Source organism: Misgurnus anguillicaudatus, chromosome 15, assembly GCF_027580225.2.
Source record: "Misgurnus anguillicaudatus chromosome 15, ASM2758022v2, whole genome shotgun sequence".
NCBI classification, from domain to species: Eukaryota; Metazoa; Chordata; class Actinopteri; order Cypriniformes; family Cobitidae; genus Misgurnus; species Misgurnus anguillicaudatus.
Genome location: NC_073351.2, coordinates 7918894 through 7934156, shown reverse-complemented (window position 1 = coordinate 7934156; position 15263 = coordinate 7918894). Strand labels below are relative to the sequence as shown.

Sequence of the window (15263 nt, the reverse complement as noted above, 5' to 3'; positions counted from 1 at the left end):
TATGGTGCAGCCTCGTTTTTTTCCTCCCTTCTTTCACAGCCAATAATCCATTTTGCATTTTTTTTTTTTGCTGATATATTATTATTTTGAGTTTGGTAAATAAGGTAACTAAATTAAAGGTAGAAAATAGTTTCCAGTAATTATGATGATTCAATATTAAATTATAAATACAATCAAATATTACAATGATTTTGACTGTATTGAGCATGTCCTATTCACCAAAATAGGAGATGAACTTATTAGGACAATGCTTCAGTGGTAAATATTCATTTCAGGTCAAAATTCTGGTAACACTTTAATATATGTTCATTAGTTAACATGAACTAATGATGAACTGCACTTATAGAGCATTTATTAATCTTTATTAATGTTAATTTCAACAATTACTAATACTTTATTAAAATTTGGTTAACGTTAGTTAATGCACCGTGAACTAACATGAACAAACAATGAACAGCTTTATTTCTAAAAGATTAATAAATACTGTAACAAATGTATTGCTCATGGTTTGTTCATGTTAGTTAATACATTATTATAATGTTCATTACTTAACATTAGTTAAAGTGTTACCAAAATTCTTTGTCACTGAAAATTAATCCAAAGTTTCTAAATGAAGTAAAACAACATCTGACAGTCACTTTTATTACTTTTATTGAGTAAAAATCAGATGTGAAGACGTGCAGACTAAAAAACAGTGAACAGAATCACCATGATCAAAATAGTCTGCATCCAACTGTAAAAAAAAAACAAAAACAAGAAAATACCATTTTTGTTCAATAGTAGACCATCTCAATTATTCTTATAGATGTGCAAAGAGTTGTCCTTCCTGAAGAATTTTCCATTTTTTTGTAACTAGTGATTTTCCCACCTTTTAAAAAAGGTTGCTTTTATAAATCAAAGCATGTCCCGTATTACATCAGTATTTAACCCATCTTTACACTGTAAATATGTAGTTTCATAACCTCTTAACATTTAAAAACTAAAACTGCAAAAACACATGAGAAATCAAAAAAAGTAAAACAGACAAGCAGCAACCGCTCAAATCAGAGAAACGCGTCGGCAGTCTCACAGAAATGACCCAACAGAGGAAAGCGTGCTCAGCGTCTGTGACGACCGTGACTCGAATGGCTGCTGCTGTGGTGTTTGCTTTTATGAGATCTTTCATACGAGCGCGAGCGTTCTCGTCGCTCTCTGTGATGGCCGCTGCGTTCGTGTTTGTGCTTCTTCGACAGCTCAGATGAGCCTCTGTCTCGCTCCCTCTCTCTTTCCCTCTCTCTGTCACGCTCACGGGGTTTGCTGACGGAGCGAGAACGGCTGCGCGAGCGCTTCCTCTTGTGGCTGTGCCTACTGTGCGTGTGCAGGTCGTCCGAGCGTTGCTTTGACTTCAAGTGTGGCAGTAGCGGAGACGGAGGGCCGTGGTTGGCGTGTCGCCGTGGAGACGGACTGCGGCTGTGAGAGCGGCTTCGAGAGCGAGAACTGTAGGTGGCCGAGTGGCTGCGTCTGTTGTTGTAACTGAAGGAAGAAATTGTGATTTAGTACAGATACATGAATAACCCACACAACCAATCATAGACAAGCCAAGCAGTGTACTGCAGTAGATACTCACTGTCGTCTGGGAGAGCGCGATCTGGACCTGGAATGAGAACGACTTCCGCTCCTACTGTTCCGGACCAATTTACCGTCCTTCCTGAGTCTGAGGAAAGAAATATGATTAATGCCTCAGTAATAAATGCTCTATAATTAAAAACAAAATTCAACATTTATTTAAAACATATGTATCCTATAGACCAGACCCAGTACTAGGCTTGCCGGACTGGGGGGGCAGTCAGGATGTTTGGGTGGGCCACCATAACACACAATGTAAAATATATAAAAAACAGATCTGAACATTTTATTTTGTCTCCCTTAAACAAAAAATACATCATTCATATTCTGTGTCTTACCATTAACCAGACACTAGTGGCGGGAGATAATATAAGTAGCGTTTTCCAACAAGGGACGCTATTTGTGAGTTTTTTATGGTTGGCTGTACATTTTTGGGAGGCAAAGGAAAATATGGGGGGGCAATGCCCCCCAGCCCCAGCCTTGTTACAGAAACTAAATGAACACATGGGAGGCATCAGGTGTCAAAGACTCACCCATTGTGTGGGCTCTTGGAGCCCTGAAGCCGATCTTCTGATTCCTTTTTTATTGCCTTAAGAGTCTGAGAGTTTGGAGATTTCTCATCTGCTTTCGTTATATTCGGTGAACCTGTCAGAAGTATGCAAACACAGTTTATTACCTCTTTTTAAACAGACAGCATCCTATAGCCTCAGTTCATCATTGCCATGTCTGGAACCCGACACCAGTTTACTAAATACTGTGCATGTATATAATATATATTGCCTACCTTTTTTTTTTAATATGCAAGTAGAGCACACTATGCCAACAAAAAACACAAATTCCAGAAGCGAGCAATGTTTATTATTTCATTTGTAATTTGTGTTTCATAGACTATTGTCTGCACCTTCTGACTTGGGTCCAAAGAAATGTATCCGACCCCACGTCTTTTTTCTTTCTTTTTTTAAGAAAGACCCAACCTGAGACAAACCGAAGAAAATTAGACCCAAGTTCGACCCAAACCAGTGGAAATTTTTTTAAACCGACTGAACCCAAATGTAAACGGCACCGACGTGTGTGCAGTCTGGTTCCCCGCATGCATCAGTCATTCAATTTGGCCAGCTGCTATTTTGTTATCTGAAAACACCACCAAGGTAACCACTAAAATGTGCATTCAAAATTGAATGACAAGTCTGGCTCAATGAAATGAATGTACCGCTAGCCACACAATGTCGCAAGCGCTCTTGGCAAACAGCGAGATAGTTCATTCATTTTAAATTACACGAGACCTGATGACTCTAATATTATACCCTACAAATATCCGAGGCACACGTGAAACGTAGTACCCCACGGTTTGGTTTGGGTCAGCTCACCTCACTTTGGCTTGGTTAGCTTTTCCATGGAGTTTGGTATCACTTCGCAGTGGGAGGGATTATAGGCGTGTTGTTATATTTGCGCTGCCTACTGTTGTGACATCAAACAAGTGAGAGCGTCTTGGTAGATTCCCATACAATCATTTTTTTCTCAGTCCGTCACAAAATTAAAATTGACCACCACAAATAAATGTTTGCATATCACGTTTATCACTAGCTCTGTCTCACATGACAGCTTCCGCACAAACACCCGTGGCGTCAATCGACGCGATCTGCCGAGCCTCATTTAAGTTGCATATACACATATAATGCTGACGTGCTAATCGCGATGTCCCACCACAAACCGCAAGTCTGGAAAAAAGGTTATGGTGTTTCTGATTCTCAACCTTTGGATGTTTTTCATCGCTAAAAGGGAGTTACAGCAAAGCAAAGATGACAACAGGTCTACTCAAGACAACGCAGGCTAAGGTCTTTTACATTACAGCGATGACGCTGGTAGTGACGATTCTCTCAGACCAATCAGTGATCTACAGTGTTTGCGCGTCACGTTTTGGTATCAGCTCGGGTCACTTGGATCCCAAACCAAGGTGGTCCTAAAAAAGTATCGGGTACCATGTACTGTACCCAGTGGAAAAGCCCCCAAAAGTAAGCTGACCCGACCCAAACTAAACCATGGGGGTACTATGCAATGGAAAACCTAAATCAAAGATGATTATAGCTAAAACTGCTACAGTACAAAAAAGGTTGAAAGTGACAACATACATGGTTTGGATGCAGGAGAAAATCCACCAATCATGAGAGCAGGAGTGCAATCAGGATTCAGGCCTTTGGCCTTCAGCTTGGCTTCCTGCAGTGCCACCTTCCGCTTGTCCACCTCCTTCTCCAGCAATTCATAATTTGGCTAAAAATGCAAAACAAATAAAATCATAAAATGGGACTTGTTGATTAGATCAACAACAACATGTGAAAAACCAGATATCTTGCATGCAAAAAATAAGCAATAGTAAAAGTGCTGCCTATCTAAAAAAAAATGTGAAACAGGTCTAACCTTCTTTCTGGTGTAAAGTTTCAGAGTGGTTATACAGATTTCTTTGAGCTCCTCTTCAGTAGCACCAAACACCAGATACCAGTGCGGCCTTGTTGGTAACGATATCTAAAAGAAAAAAAATCAGAAATATAACGTAAGAACATCACAGGTTAAACAAAGACTATAAGTAGAGACTATAAAGGACAGAGTACCTGTAGCACTCGTGCAGCGAGGTAAATGCAGGCACAGGCGATGGTCTCGGCTTGAAATCTCACGAACACGTTCGTACGAAGGCTGTCGTTCATGTAGTCCCTGCAACACAAGAGTTAAACCACAACATTGCAATTTCTCCAAGTGCCTTGATTTTTAGCTGTAACTTCCCTTTAATGTACGAGGCTTCTAGCATTATGCAGGAAGACCGAACAAATACATGGAGACTTGAGTTTAACTTTGTCCTTTTCCTCTCTGTGTCTCATGGTCCCCGGACGTTCAATACCAGCGTTAAGGCATGCATGCAATGTGGACAGGCACACTTACAAGTTCAGTGCACACCTGTGCACATAGACAAGCTTGTGGGGTGAAGAAAGCGGAGGATTGTCAAATACTAAACAGACTGTCTTTGATTGCATGCACGAATGCGACAATTCACTAAAACGAAAAGGCCAATACCATCCTTTTTACACAAGGCTAAAAATCCATTGCCATCTTAAAATAATAGCTTGACTTTCCACCATAAAGCACACGAAGGGTGTAAAATGGAAAATAGGGCAACATGGACATGACACTCATGACACATGCAACTGGTGACACAGAATGGCATGCAAGGCACAAGATGATCAGTCAAAGCTGGACTGAGAGGCCATTTTAAGAGCAGTTGCCATACATAACAGTACAATTCCTGCAGTATTGGACTGGATTGGTCAAGAGTCTAAACTTGTGGACAAAAAAACTTTGACTTAATTCGGAATGCCAGAAATGGGATGCACTCTAGAAATCAAACAAAAAGATGGGGACAGTGAGGACCCAAACCTCTTATCATCATCAACAACAAAAATGAAGAATGAAGCAGCATTGACATGTACTATGCTGGAATACAGACACATCCCAGATCCTACTGATATATACACTGAAGGCCTTAAAGGAATAAGTTCACAAAAATAGGAACATTTTCTTATAATTCTCACCCTCATGCCATCCCAGGTAAATGACTTCCTTTTTTTCATATGAACACAAAGTTTAAATTTATATTTATTGCATTAATGCCATCATCATCTTATGCAGGCTCAAAATGGTTCCCAAAAGCACATACATGCTATATTAACTGAAAATATAACTTTTTTGAGCTTATTTAGTGAGTAATGGATTTAATAATGCGAACACACAAATTAGCATTGCAAGTTCAAATAAATTCCATTGGTTCTTGTAACACACGTATCACAACTAGTCACAGACACACGAGAACCAGTATTATTCTCCATTATCATAAGTCATTTTTAAATATACCATGGTGATCTGCATGTTTTTTTTTTCTATAGATCTGTTATGTATTGATCACTAAATATGCTAATTTTATCCCACAAATATACTAATTTGCTTTAGAAGACATTGATTAAACGTTTGTAGTCAATTGGATAATTTTAACTCTTTCTCTGCCATTGACGAGTCATGTCGTCAATTAAGAGAAAACGCTTCCCCGCCAATAACAAATTTTTACAGCAATCCATATTTCCGCTATTAACCACTAGGTGGCGCTCTTCCACTGATCCCCAAAACAGTAAAAACTTTTTGTATGTTTTGCTCATCGCTCTGAATCTAATCTCTTTCAAAAGTCCAATTATCAACTTTTTGCTCAAAATTTTGAACTTTTGAAGAAATCCACCTATATTTGAGAGGTGATAAAAAGAGAACAAATGAATATATGATAAAACGTTTTAAGCAGAGGGTCTGTTCTTTCATTCGATATATTTTATGTTCATGTATTTAAAGAAGAACATTTCCTGAAAGGCATTAAACTTTTGTGAAAATCATAAAAAATACTGCCGTTGGCAACTTTTTTAAATTGCTGGCAGGGAGAGAGTTAACTCTTTCACCGCCAGCATTTTTTTTAAAAGTTGCCAGCCAGCGCCAGCGTTTTTCATGATTTTCACCAAAGTCCAATGCCTTCCAGAAAATGTTCCTCCCCAGATACATAAACATACAATATACCAAATGAAAGAACAGACCCTCTGCTTTCAAACAAAAAAAAAACGTTTCATCCTACCTTGAGTAGTTCTTTTGTAATCAGCTTTTGAATATGGGTAGGTTTTTGCAAAAACACCACATTTTGAGCAAAAAGCAGAGATAATTCCATTTTTTTGACGGACCCTTCATAGAGATCCCATTCAGAGCGAACTTTAAAACAGACACGGACATGCAGCAGCTTGCCAGAGGGCAATACTTCCGGGTTGTATAAGTTGCGGAAGTGCGCAACCTGGTGGATAAAAGCGGTATTGCGTAAAGACGGAAAATCTTGTCATTGGCGGGGAAGCGTTCTCTCCCAACCGACGAGACATCTCGTCAATGGCGGGGAAAGAGTTAATGATGAACCTACGTGATTTTTGAGATTAACCCTTTTTAGCCTTGTCTTAGGATAACATGCTAGCATTTTAATATAAAATTATTTATTTGTGTTGAGCAGAAGATATACACTACTGTGCAAAAGTCTTAGACCAAAATGCCACTATTGGATTTGTTGTTTTTGCAATAAAATAACTCTCTTTATAAAAAATACAACCAGAAAACAGGACATTTGTATGCAGTTTTAAAAAACAGAATAAAATGATAAGCTAAAGTGTCAAATATTTAGTGTAAGCTTCTCTTACACTTGAAAACAAATGCAGGCATCTCTTAAAGGTGCAGTGTGTAACTTTTCTTTTTACAGAAATACAATATAATATAAATAACTATAGTTTCAGTAGCGTATAAAGACCTTCATATTGAACTCTGTTGTTTTTATCACCTTAGTATGAGCTGTTATGTACAAACACAGCAGGTCACCTTACAAGGAAGTCATTGTCATGTTTCTACAATAGCCCTAAATGGAAAAACTCTTCTATAGACGGTTTCATCGGGCGCACGTGCGGTGACGTGATAAGCGTCTGGTCCGAACTTTACTTCCGGTTTCTGTTTGTTTAATGGACTGACTAGGTGCTGAAACTGAACTCTTGAAAACAAATACCTCGTCAAAAAAAAACTAATGTTTTGAGTTCCTATGTAATCTACGTGTTGTTTATTTTGCTTGTTATATAAATAAACTACTTTAAAAGGACTTTGTTGTTATTTATTCTTCGCAGAGTTTACCGGAAGTTACGTGATGACCACGAAAGCCGTTTGTTTATGTTGTTACTGCTGAAACCGTCTATAGTTCGCGTTTCGTCACTACACTGTCTCAGGCGTCAACATGTTTGTTCTATGGTGGCTACCGTAGCTTCTCATTGCGTTTTGAAATTGAGGTTGGTTTCAATACACAATCTCACAGCTAGATGCCGCTAAAACCCATACTATACCTTTAAACCTAAATAAAATCCTATTTTCTAATTCTAATCGAATGACTTCAGTCTCCTCAAAAAAGTTCAAGAAGTGTTTACTGTCAAAAGATGTCAACACTAAATATATATATATATTCTGTACATACTTCCTGTATTTTCCTTTGTTTGCATCTCAATAGATAGATTGAAAAATAAATATTGATGTCATTAAACCTTTGCTAAAACAGCAAAGTTGGTCGTGACCTAAGACTTTTGCATAATACTGTATAGCTGAAATGGCATGAGTGGGGAGTAAATAATAAGAAAATGTCCAATGAGAAAACTACGCCTTTAAAGACCATATAAAATGGCTTTCTGTACTAAATAACTACCTACTAAATGCTATATATATGTAAAAAATAATACAGCGTATTATTCAACCATAAACGTTCAATGTGCTCTGTTGCATATTGCAGATTTCGAAAAAGTATAGATCACCTAGTCTTACAGAAATACATACAGGCAGTAAGGCATGTTAAAATTGTTAAGGCAACAATTTTTCATCCATTTTCCATGAATTGCTTAAAGTTAATTTTGCCACCTTTACGAGCTCACTAACATATACAAGGCTAACAGATATAAGCAAATCCATGAAACTCATTTTAATTTCATGGGATCTTTATAACATTTTACGAAAAACTTAAAGACTAAGCTGGAGAGTCCTCTTAAACCAAAACATTAATGACAATCAAAAATTTAATTTGAATGACATCAAATCCATATCGTAGCGCTACGAATAAAAAAACACTACTTGTATCTAATAAAATTTAGATATTAGAGATGGTACAATGAAGTGCAAATAATCAGACTTCAAAACTACCTTTTTAAAAGGTCAAACTAAAAAAAGCAATGAAGGAGAGGTAAAACGTGAGACGAAGCAAAACCAAAAATACAAATCCTTTTGGACAACCCCAAGAAAACAAGATGCTGCTGGCAGCTGGGAAAGGCCCCCTTCAGTGATTCTCGGGCAGAGAGCTCTCACTGGATTGGCTGTCTCGAGAAGGGCAGCCAATGGGGGGAGATTCCTGAGGTCATGTGGTTGGAGGAGCAGAGTTCAGAGGTTCTTTATGACACTTACCATCATGGACTACCCTTTAATCAAAGAGTAGAGAGAAAGGACAGAGTTAAACTAAGCTCTCCATTGTCCGCAAGAAATCACAGCCATGAACAAGAGATTTAAAACAGCAGACATACACAAACACACGAGCCAAGAATAAATCCACCCATCAGAAGAGAAGGACAGAAAAGTTACATAACAAACGCAGAGTTCAATACTGGGCTGATCAGTGTCTAGACTTTAGGGTTGTAAAGATACGGGATTTTTACGGTATGATAACGGTCATAGTAAACACCATGCTTTCATGGTGTAGCCTATGAAATATTAAACAATCACTGTATGACACCTTAATGAATAAAAACAATGTTTTTTCAACTAAACAAATGCTTCATTGCAACAAACGTGAAACTATTTTTATGAAAGATACATACTTAATACAATTTAAAAAAGTATACTATGTTAAAAGTGGAAAAAACATTAATTTAAATAATGTATTATTAAGAATATTATTGTTATTATAACTTTAAGACATACAATCTGGTGTACAACAAGTCAAAGTCCCTGACATTTTTCTGACTAAAAGCAAAATTTCCATGACCTATGTCCGGGATGCTGTGAGCCTGGATAATGTAGTGTACACTAGGGTTGTGCCGACAGATTAGGGCTGTGACGGTTAATCATGCAAATGCGCGTTTTCTCAATGAATGAATTTAAATGAATTACGGTGAAATGCCGCCACATCCAAAAGCCAGAGGGCGCTCTCGTGCAGAAACTTCAATTGTGCCATAGAAGAAGTATCATTACAAACGCTATTCCAGGAAATGTCTAAAGGGATATTTATATCGCTGTTCTTCAGATTGTTTCAGGTATTTTCATGATAATAAAAATATTTTGAATGATTGTGTTTGACGAGTGTTGCTTTTTTAAATTCAGGTTATAAACGACTCAAACTCAGCAATTTTAGATTGATAAGAACCTCCTACTGATCACAGAGCCATAGCACACAAGTTTTTAATGGGGAACGCGATGTATCGTCACAGCCCTACGACAGACGATAGTACCGTGCTTTCATACACGATACATTTTGATAAATTAAAAATAAAATTCAAAGTAAAAAACAAAGATCCCTGATATTCCATGACTAGGACGAAAAAATATAAAATTGACTGACTTTCAATGTCTGGAAAAAACCTTTTAAAATTCCATGATATTCCAGAAATTTCATGACCCATGGGAACCCCGTTTCTGTCATCATTTCATCTAACTTTTATTTTGATGGGGTGTAGTAAAGGGTATTTTTGTTGGCCAACCCGGAAGTAAGTGGGACACTGGTTCCCTCGCAAAAAGCCCATTCAATTTCCCCATAGACTTTTGGAATATTCGCAAAAAATAAGCTTTGCATTTACCAAAAGTTTATGACACTTACACGTTTTGTCCAACAAAGTTAATCTTGACAGATATACACGACTATTATGATTTAAGTCTAAATGCGTTAAAAAAAATTAAGATTTCAAAATTCAAAAGTATTAATCTGTGAAGATTCCCAAAAACTTAAACACAGGAATAATTTTTTGCGATAATCAAAAAGTGAATGGGCTTTTTAGCGAGGCGTGTCCTGCTAACTTGCGGGGTTGACCTACAAAAATACTTCATAACTGCGGCTATAATATAAAAATGATTTTGCTCAATTGTTTCCTATGCTATGCTTCACATGTGTGCACTGTTTGCAAATTTAGCTTGTAAGCAGCCAAATGGAAATTTACGTATAGATCGTTTTATCGGGCGCATGTGCGGTGACGCGATAAGCGTCTGGGCCGAGCTTTACTTCCGGTTTCTGTTTGTTTAATCGTCTAACTAGTTGCTGAAACTGAACTCTTAAACACACACCTGGTCGAAAATAACAAATGTTTTACGTTCCTAGGTAATCTACGTGTTGTTTATTTTGCTTGTTATATAAATAAACTACTTTAAAAGGACTTTGTTGTTATTTATTCTTTGCGGGGTTTACCGGAAGTTACGTGATGACCACGAAAACCGCTTGTTTATGTTGTTACTGCTGAAACAGTCTATAGGCAAAATATAAGGAAATGTTCATAGTGCAGGTTCAAACCGTGATAGACCACCATACCGATATACCATTACAACCCTACTAGACTCCAAACTGAAGATGCTCATTTACTCACCAGGCTGTCTGGACCAGCGTCTGGTTCTTCTCACATTCAAGCACTTGCAGGTACATGACTATAATCTGGAAAACAAATAAAGCGACACGTTAGGGCCCTCATTTCCCCTTAACCAGAACTTTAAAAAGCACAAATAACCAAAGTGGACGTACCTTGTGTGGATGTTTGACGTGTACGCAGAAGCCAAGCTCCTTCAGCACGCGCCGTTCAGCTTTTATCACCTGGTTTTTGGTGTTTATGTAGTTCTGATCAAGTATCAATGGGCTGGGACTCCTGATTTATGAGGGAACGAAAAGGAAATTGTTTCCCTGACCCAAAAACTAGTCAAGACATTGAAAGTGCCTTGTGTTTGCTTTATTTACAGTTTAATTTCTTTTTCCCCTTTCAACCAACTAAAGGCAACAGGTCCAGTATTTTATTTAGACTCCTGTAGTTTCAGTGTAAGACTTTTAGTACTGCCAAAAGTGACAACAAAACTCATCTCACCACATCATAGCTTCGACAGAAAAGAAAAATGTTGACACACCCAAAACCAATGTCACAAAGCACGAACCAGATCAAACCTATACCCCAAAAATTTTAAACGATAGCACAGTTGCCTCCCTGTATAATTTTGACAAAAACCGTGAAAGAAAACCTGCCAAATATAAGACCAAAACTTTGTGCTGTTTGAAATTACATCGTTTTGGAGCTTAAATGTCAGCGTGCAAAACATATAGTACACTTTCTTTGTTTAGGAACTAAAGAAGAAACTTGTTTACAAAATAAGCTCATGATGTACCAAAAGCACTGAGTCATGTTTAAGCTATATTTAACCCCAAGCACCCAATCAGGTTTACTATGCAAACATTTCTATACACCATCATCACATGAACCGAAAAACGGCAAACCAGAATTCCAGGAAAATATTGCTCAAACTGAAAATCGTCTACAGAAACTTTCTTCTTACACTCCTGCTACTACTAAAAATATTATCAAAATAACTACTATTATCAAAATACAGAAAGAAACTATACTTTATCTAACATTTGCAATTTAAACTTAGCCACTATTCAATTAGAAGTAAAAAACTACAAACGATTACTCAACGATTTGAGACAAGTCAATTAAAAGTAAAAACCACAAACGATTACTCAACGATTTGAAATAAGTCAATTAAAAGTAAAAACCACAAACGATTATTCAGCTATTTTAAACAATTCACTTAAAAGTAAAAACGAAAAGCGATTACTTAACGATTTGAAACAATTCAATTAAAAGTAAAAAATTACAAACGATTACTCAACGATTTAAAACAATTCAATTAAAGGTAAAAACCACAAACGATTATTCAACGATTTTAAACAATTCACTTAAAATTAAACACTACAAACAATTTTAACAAAACTACCACTATTAAAATATTATTTAGCAAATAAGAGAATAACATCTACATATTACGCAACATGATCATCTAAAGATTACAAATGCAATTTACTCCTTAACGTTCACAAATACATGAATACTTAGTCAAAAACCTAAACAACATTTAAAGTCGCATCAAAATAAACACTTCTGAATAAAATCAACACTCAAAAGCTTGGTTAGTGCTTTCTGAGGCTAAACATAAACAAACATGCTCTTACATCCCGATATCAATGAGGCTTTAAACTGTACTATATTAAAGGTCAGAAACGATTAATTGACTCTAAATATCCTTCAAATATGCAACCCTAGCAGGCCCTTTTATGCAGACATATTGGTCTCAGGTGTGCAGCATGTGATATTTCTGTGGCAGCCATGACGTGTGTGGTGAGGTGTCTTTCGTGACAACAAAAATAAAAATTTGGATCGTCACCTGTGCTGGCAGAGACAATAAGCTTACACTGAGATACAGGAGTCACCCAGACGCTTCGGACCAGCGGCCAACCTGTCGATCCCCGATTTCCCAGTGACCGCTTTCAGACCACTGGCTTCTCCCGGGGGAGGGGGGAAGCGACACCTCTGTTGCCATGCCGACTGCTTCATCTCTACGTACCATTCCACATCACCCAGGCATTGGTAAATGTAGCTGGTCGCTGTTAGTTGGTTGCAAGGGAAAAGAGAATTCAAGTTAATACCGCGGCCTTGAGTTTGAATGAACAAGTTTTCCATATAATCCTCTTTCAAAATTGTTTTCTAATTCATTTCGGAATAAAACGTAGACTAGTCGGTAATTGCAAAGGTATAACCTAGGTTTTTTGAGCGGTTTGAAGGCATTTTACTTGCTCAGGTAATGAGAGGACTAAATCCTGCTGTTACTACCAATTATGACTGATGAAGAAACTGAAAAGCTTTGAAATGGTTTAGATATACATAAAGCAAACAAAATGGCACTCAAATTAACACATCATAAAAACAACAAACAGAACTACTCACAGTTAATATGTTTAAGTGTACCTGATTTATCTACAATTTAAAGTGATGACATTAAAGGTGCCAAAGAATGCATTGATATAAATGTGATACGTTGCTCTTTGATATCTACATAGAAGGTATGTGGCTTTATTAAATACAAAAATTATCCAGATATGGTTTGGCATGTCTATTTACAGCACTGGGATTTGTCCCTCAGAATGAAATGGTCTATTATTACCTTATTTGAAAGGGTCATGAATAATAATGTTGAGCTCTGCTCTGATTGGCTGTTTCTCAGAGCAGCTCCTTCAGTAGCTCTGTGTGTGTGTAAACAGACTTTATACGTTTGAGTCTGTATCAAACGAAGATACAGATTTTGAGGAATAACCAATTATTCAGAGATTGTTAATGGACGTTTCTCAGTGGTAAGTTTGTCCATAGTAGAACTTCAGCCTAAATGTTAGCATATAGCATTAACTAGCATACAACGCTAACTCAGCAGTCACAACTTTGTTTTTAACATTGTAACAACAATGCACTTAATTTAATGTTGGGGTGTACATCACATCTTTTACGTGCACGAGGCTTACATTAGGATGAGGAAACAATAGTGTTTGACGCACACAATATGTTTTTACTACGTACAAAACTCTTATTATTCATCTATGCCTAGGTAAATACAGTTTTACATTCTACGGCACCTTTGAATGTTTTATAAAAGCATGATAAAATCTGTTAAGGTGGAAGGTTGGTTTTACGGGTAACAAACACTTGCGAGACTGAGCCATGCTTACCTTTTGCCTCGGAGCTGCCTTAAATGATGAAAGACGTTGATGACGTCTCGTATTCGCCGGGGGGCTTCTTCGATCTTTGAGGCCAGATTAACACAGGCCATGGCGACAATCTAGGGAGCGGGAAGGAAAGCATAAAAGTCAAATTCATTTCAAGAAACTTTCAAGAAACCAATATTTTATTATGAACTTAACGATTTAACATATCAACATAACTGGAAGATAACTGATAACTCTCTGAGATAACCTTAATTTCTGTGAATTACAAAATATATCTAAAGCTCTCATACATTTCAAGTACCTGAATATTAATGTATATTGTATATAATAAATCCAAGTTAAATTAGTTTGGCTTATGTCTATATCATATCATTTTGGTCGTATGCTCTTAAATATTGCTCACTGCCAATGGGTATCGCTTTTGCAAGATTTTACATGAAAACACAAACGTTAGTAAGCGTCCTGTCTAGGCAGCATTTTGGGCACCATAGACAACATGTTTATGACGTGCCTAAAGTGTCGTCTAGTCAGGCAGCTTACTAGTACATCTATTTTGAGAATGATGTTGAACGTTAAACTGTTATAGGATTTGCTTGTGACTTTCAGCGGCCAAACAACATGGCTGCCACCCGCAATGCTTATACATTAGATGTGGTCTCTTACCTCAAAACTGTGTTTCACGAAGGACTTCGAGTAGAAGAAGCGATGAAAAAGCACTTGCCCGGTCGCCATGGCAACCTGAAAGCCAGAATAACGAATATAAGAAGAATTCTTATCAGCGCTCCTGTTCCGATTTCAAAAATCAACGTCCGCCATTTTGTTTTTGTCTAACCGATCCGTCGCCGATCATGAAATCACTGCTATGATGCAATATAACTCACATACTTAATAAACTAAATTGACACTTTATTAATCCGAACAGTGGGTATATTTACCTGCGGTAGGCGTAGCAGGATCCCGGCAGACTGGATAAGCTCGCACCCCAGGATCCGGAGGTCGGTCTCGGTTTGCAAGTCTAGGCCATCCTGCATAGACGGGGTCGGGGAGAGCTTTTCCTCTGGTATTAAAGAATTATCTATAGTGAGGAAGACTTCGGAATAAACTTTATCGCCTATTAATATGCCCTCGCTATTAACAGGCGCAGTTGTGGCAGGACCGGTGGCCATCGATGCCTCCATGATCGCCGTCGTCGGTGCCTGCCTGCCAAGGATGTTCTTAGACTACTAGAACATAGAAATAGATTCATAACATAGAGCGGACAGCAGCGTTTCTTACGCGAGTTCACCGACTA

At 37.6% G+C, this 15263-nt stretch overlaps 1 protein-coding gene across 4 annotated transcripts; it reads right to left on the bottom strand.

The window, feature by feature from the left end:
* Window positions 1-628: 628 nt before the first annotated feature.
* Window positions 629-15246, bottom strand: ccnl1a (cyclin L1a). Of its 4 annotated transcripts, XM_055173539.2 has the most exons (11): window positions 14908-15212; window positions 14636-14710; window positions 13976-14085; window positions 10958-11078; window positions 10806-10870; window positions 4212-4311; window positions 4021-4125; window positions 3735-3873; window positions 2139-2250; window positions 1607-1693; window positions 629-1512 (listed from the first exon to the last, which is right to left on the bottom strand). In XM_055173539.2, exons 1-11 carry the CDS (start codon window positions 15148-15150, stop codon window positions 1098-1100), a joined length of 1572 nt encoding a protein of 523 aa, XP_055029514.1. In that variant the 5' UTR covers window positions 15151-15212; the 3' UTR covers window positions 629-1097. The 4 variants fall into 4 exon arrangements, 3 of the variants coding, with proteins under 3 accessions (XP_055029514.1, XP_055029515.1, XP_055029516.1); XM_055173540.2 differs by lacking the exons at window positions 14636-14710; window positions 14908-15212 and adding an exon at window positions 12670-12862; XM_055173541.2 differs by lacking the exons at window positions 14636-14710; window positions 14908-15212 and adding an exon at window positions 12715-12862.
* Between the last annotated feature and the right edge of the window lie 17 nt (window positions 15247-15263).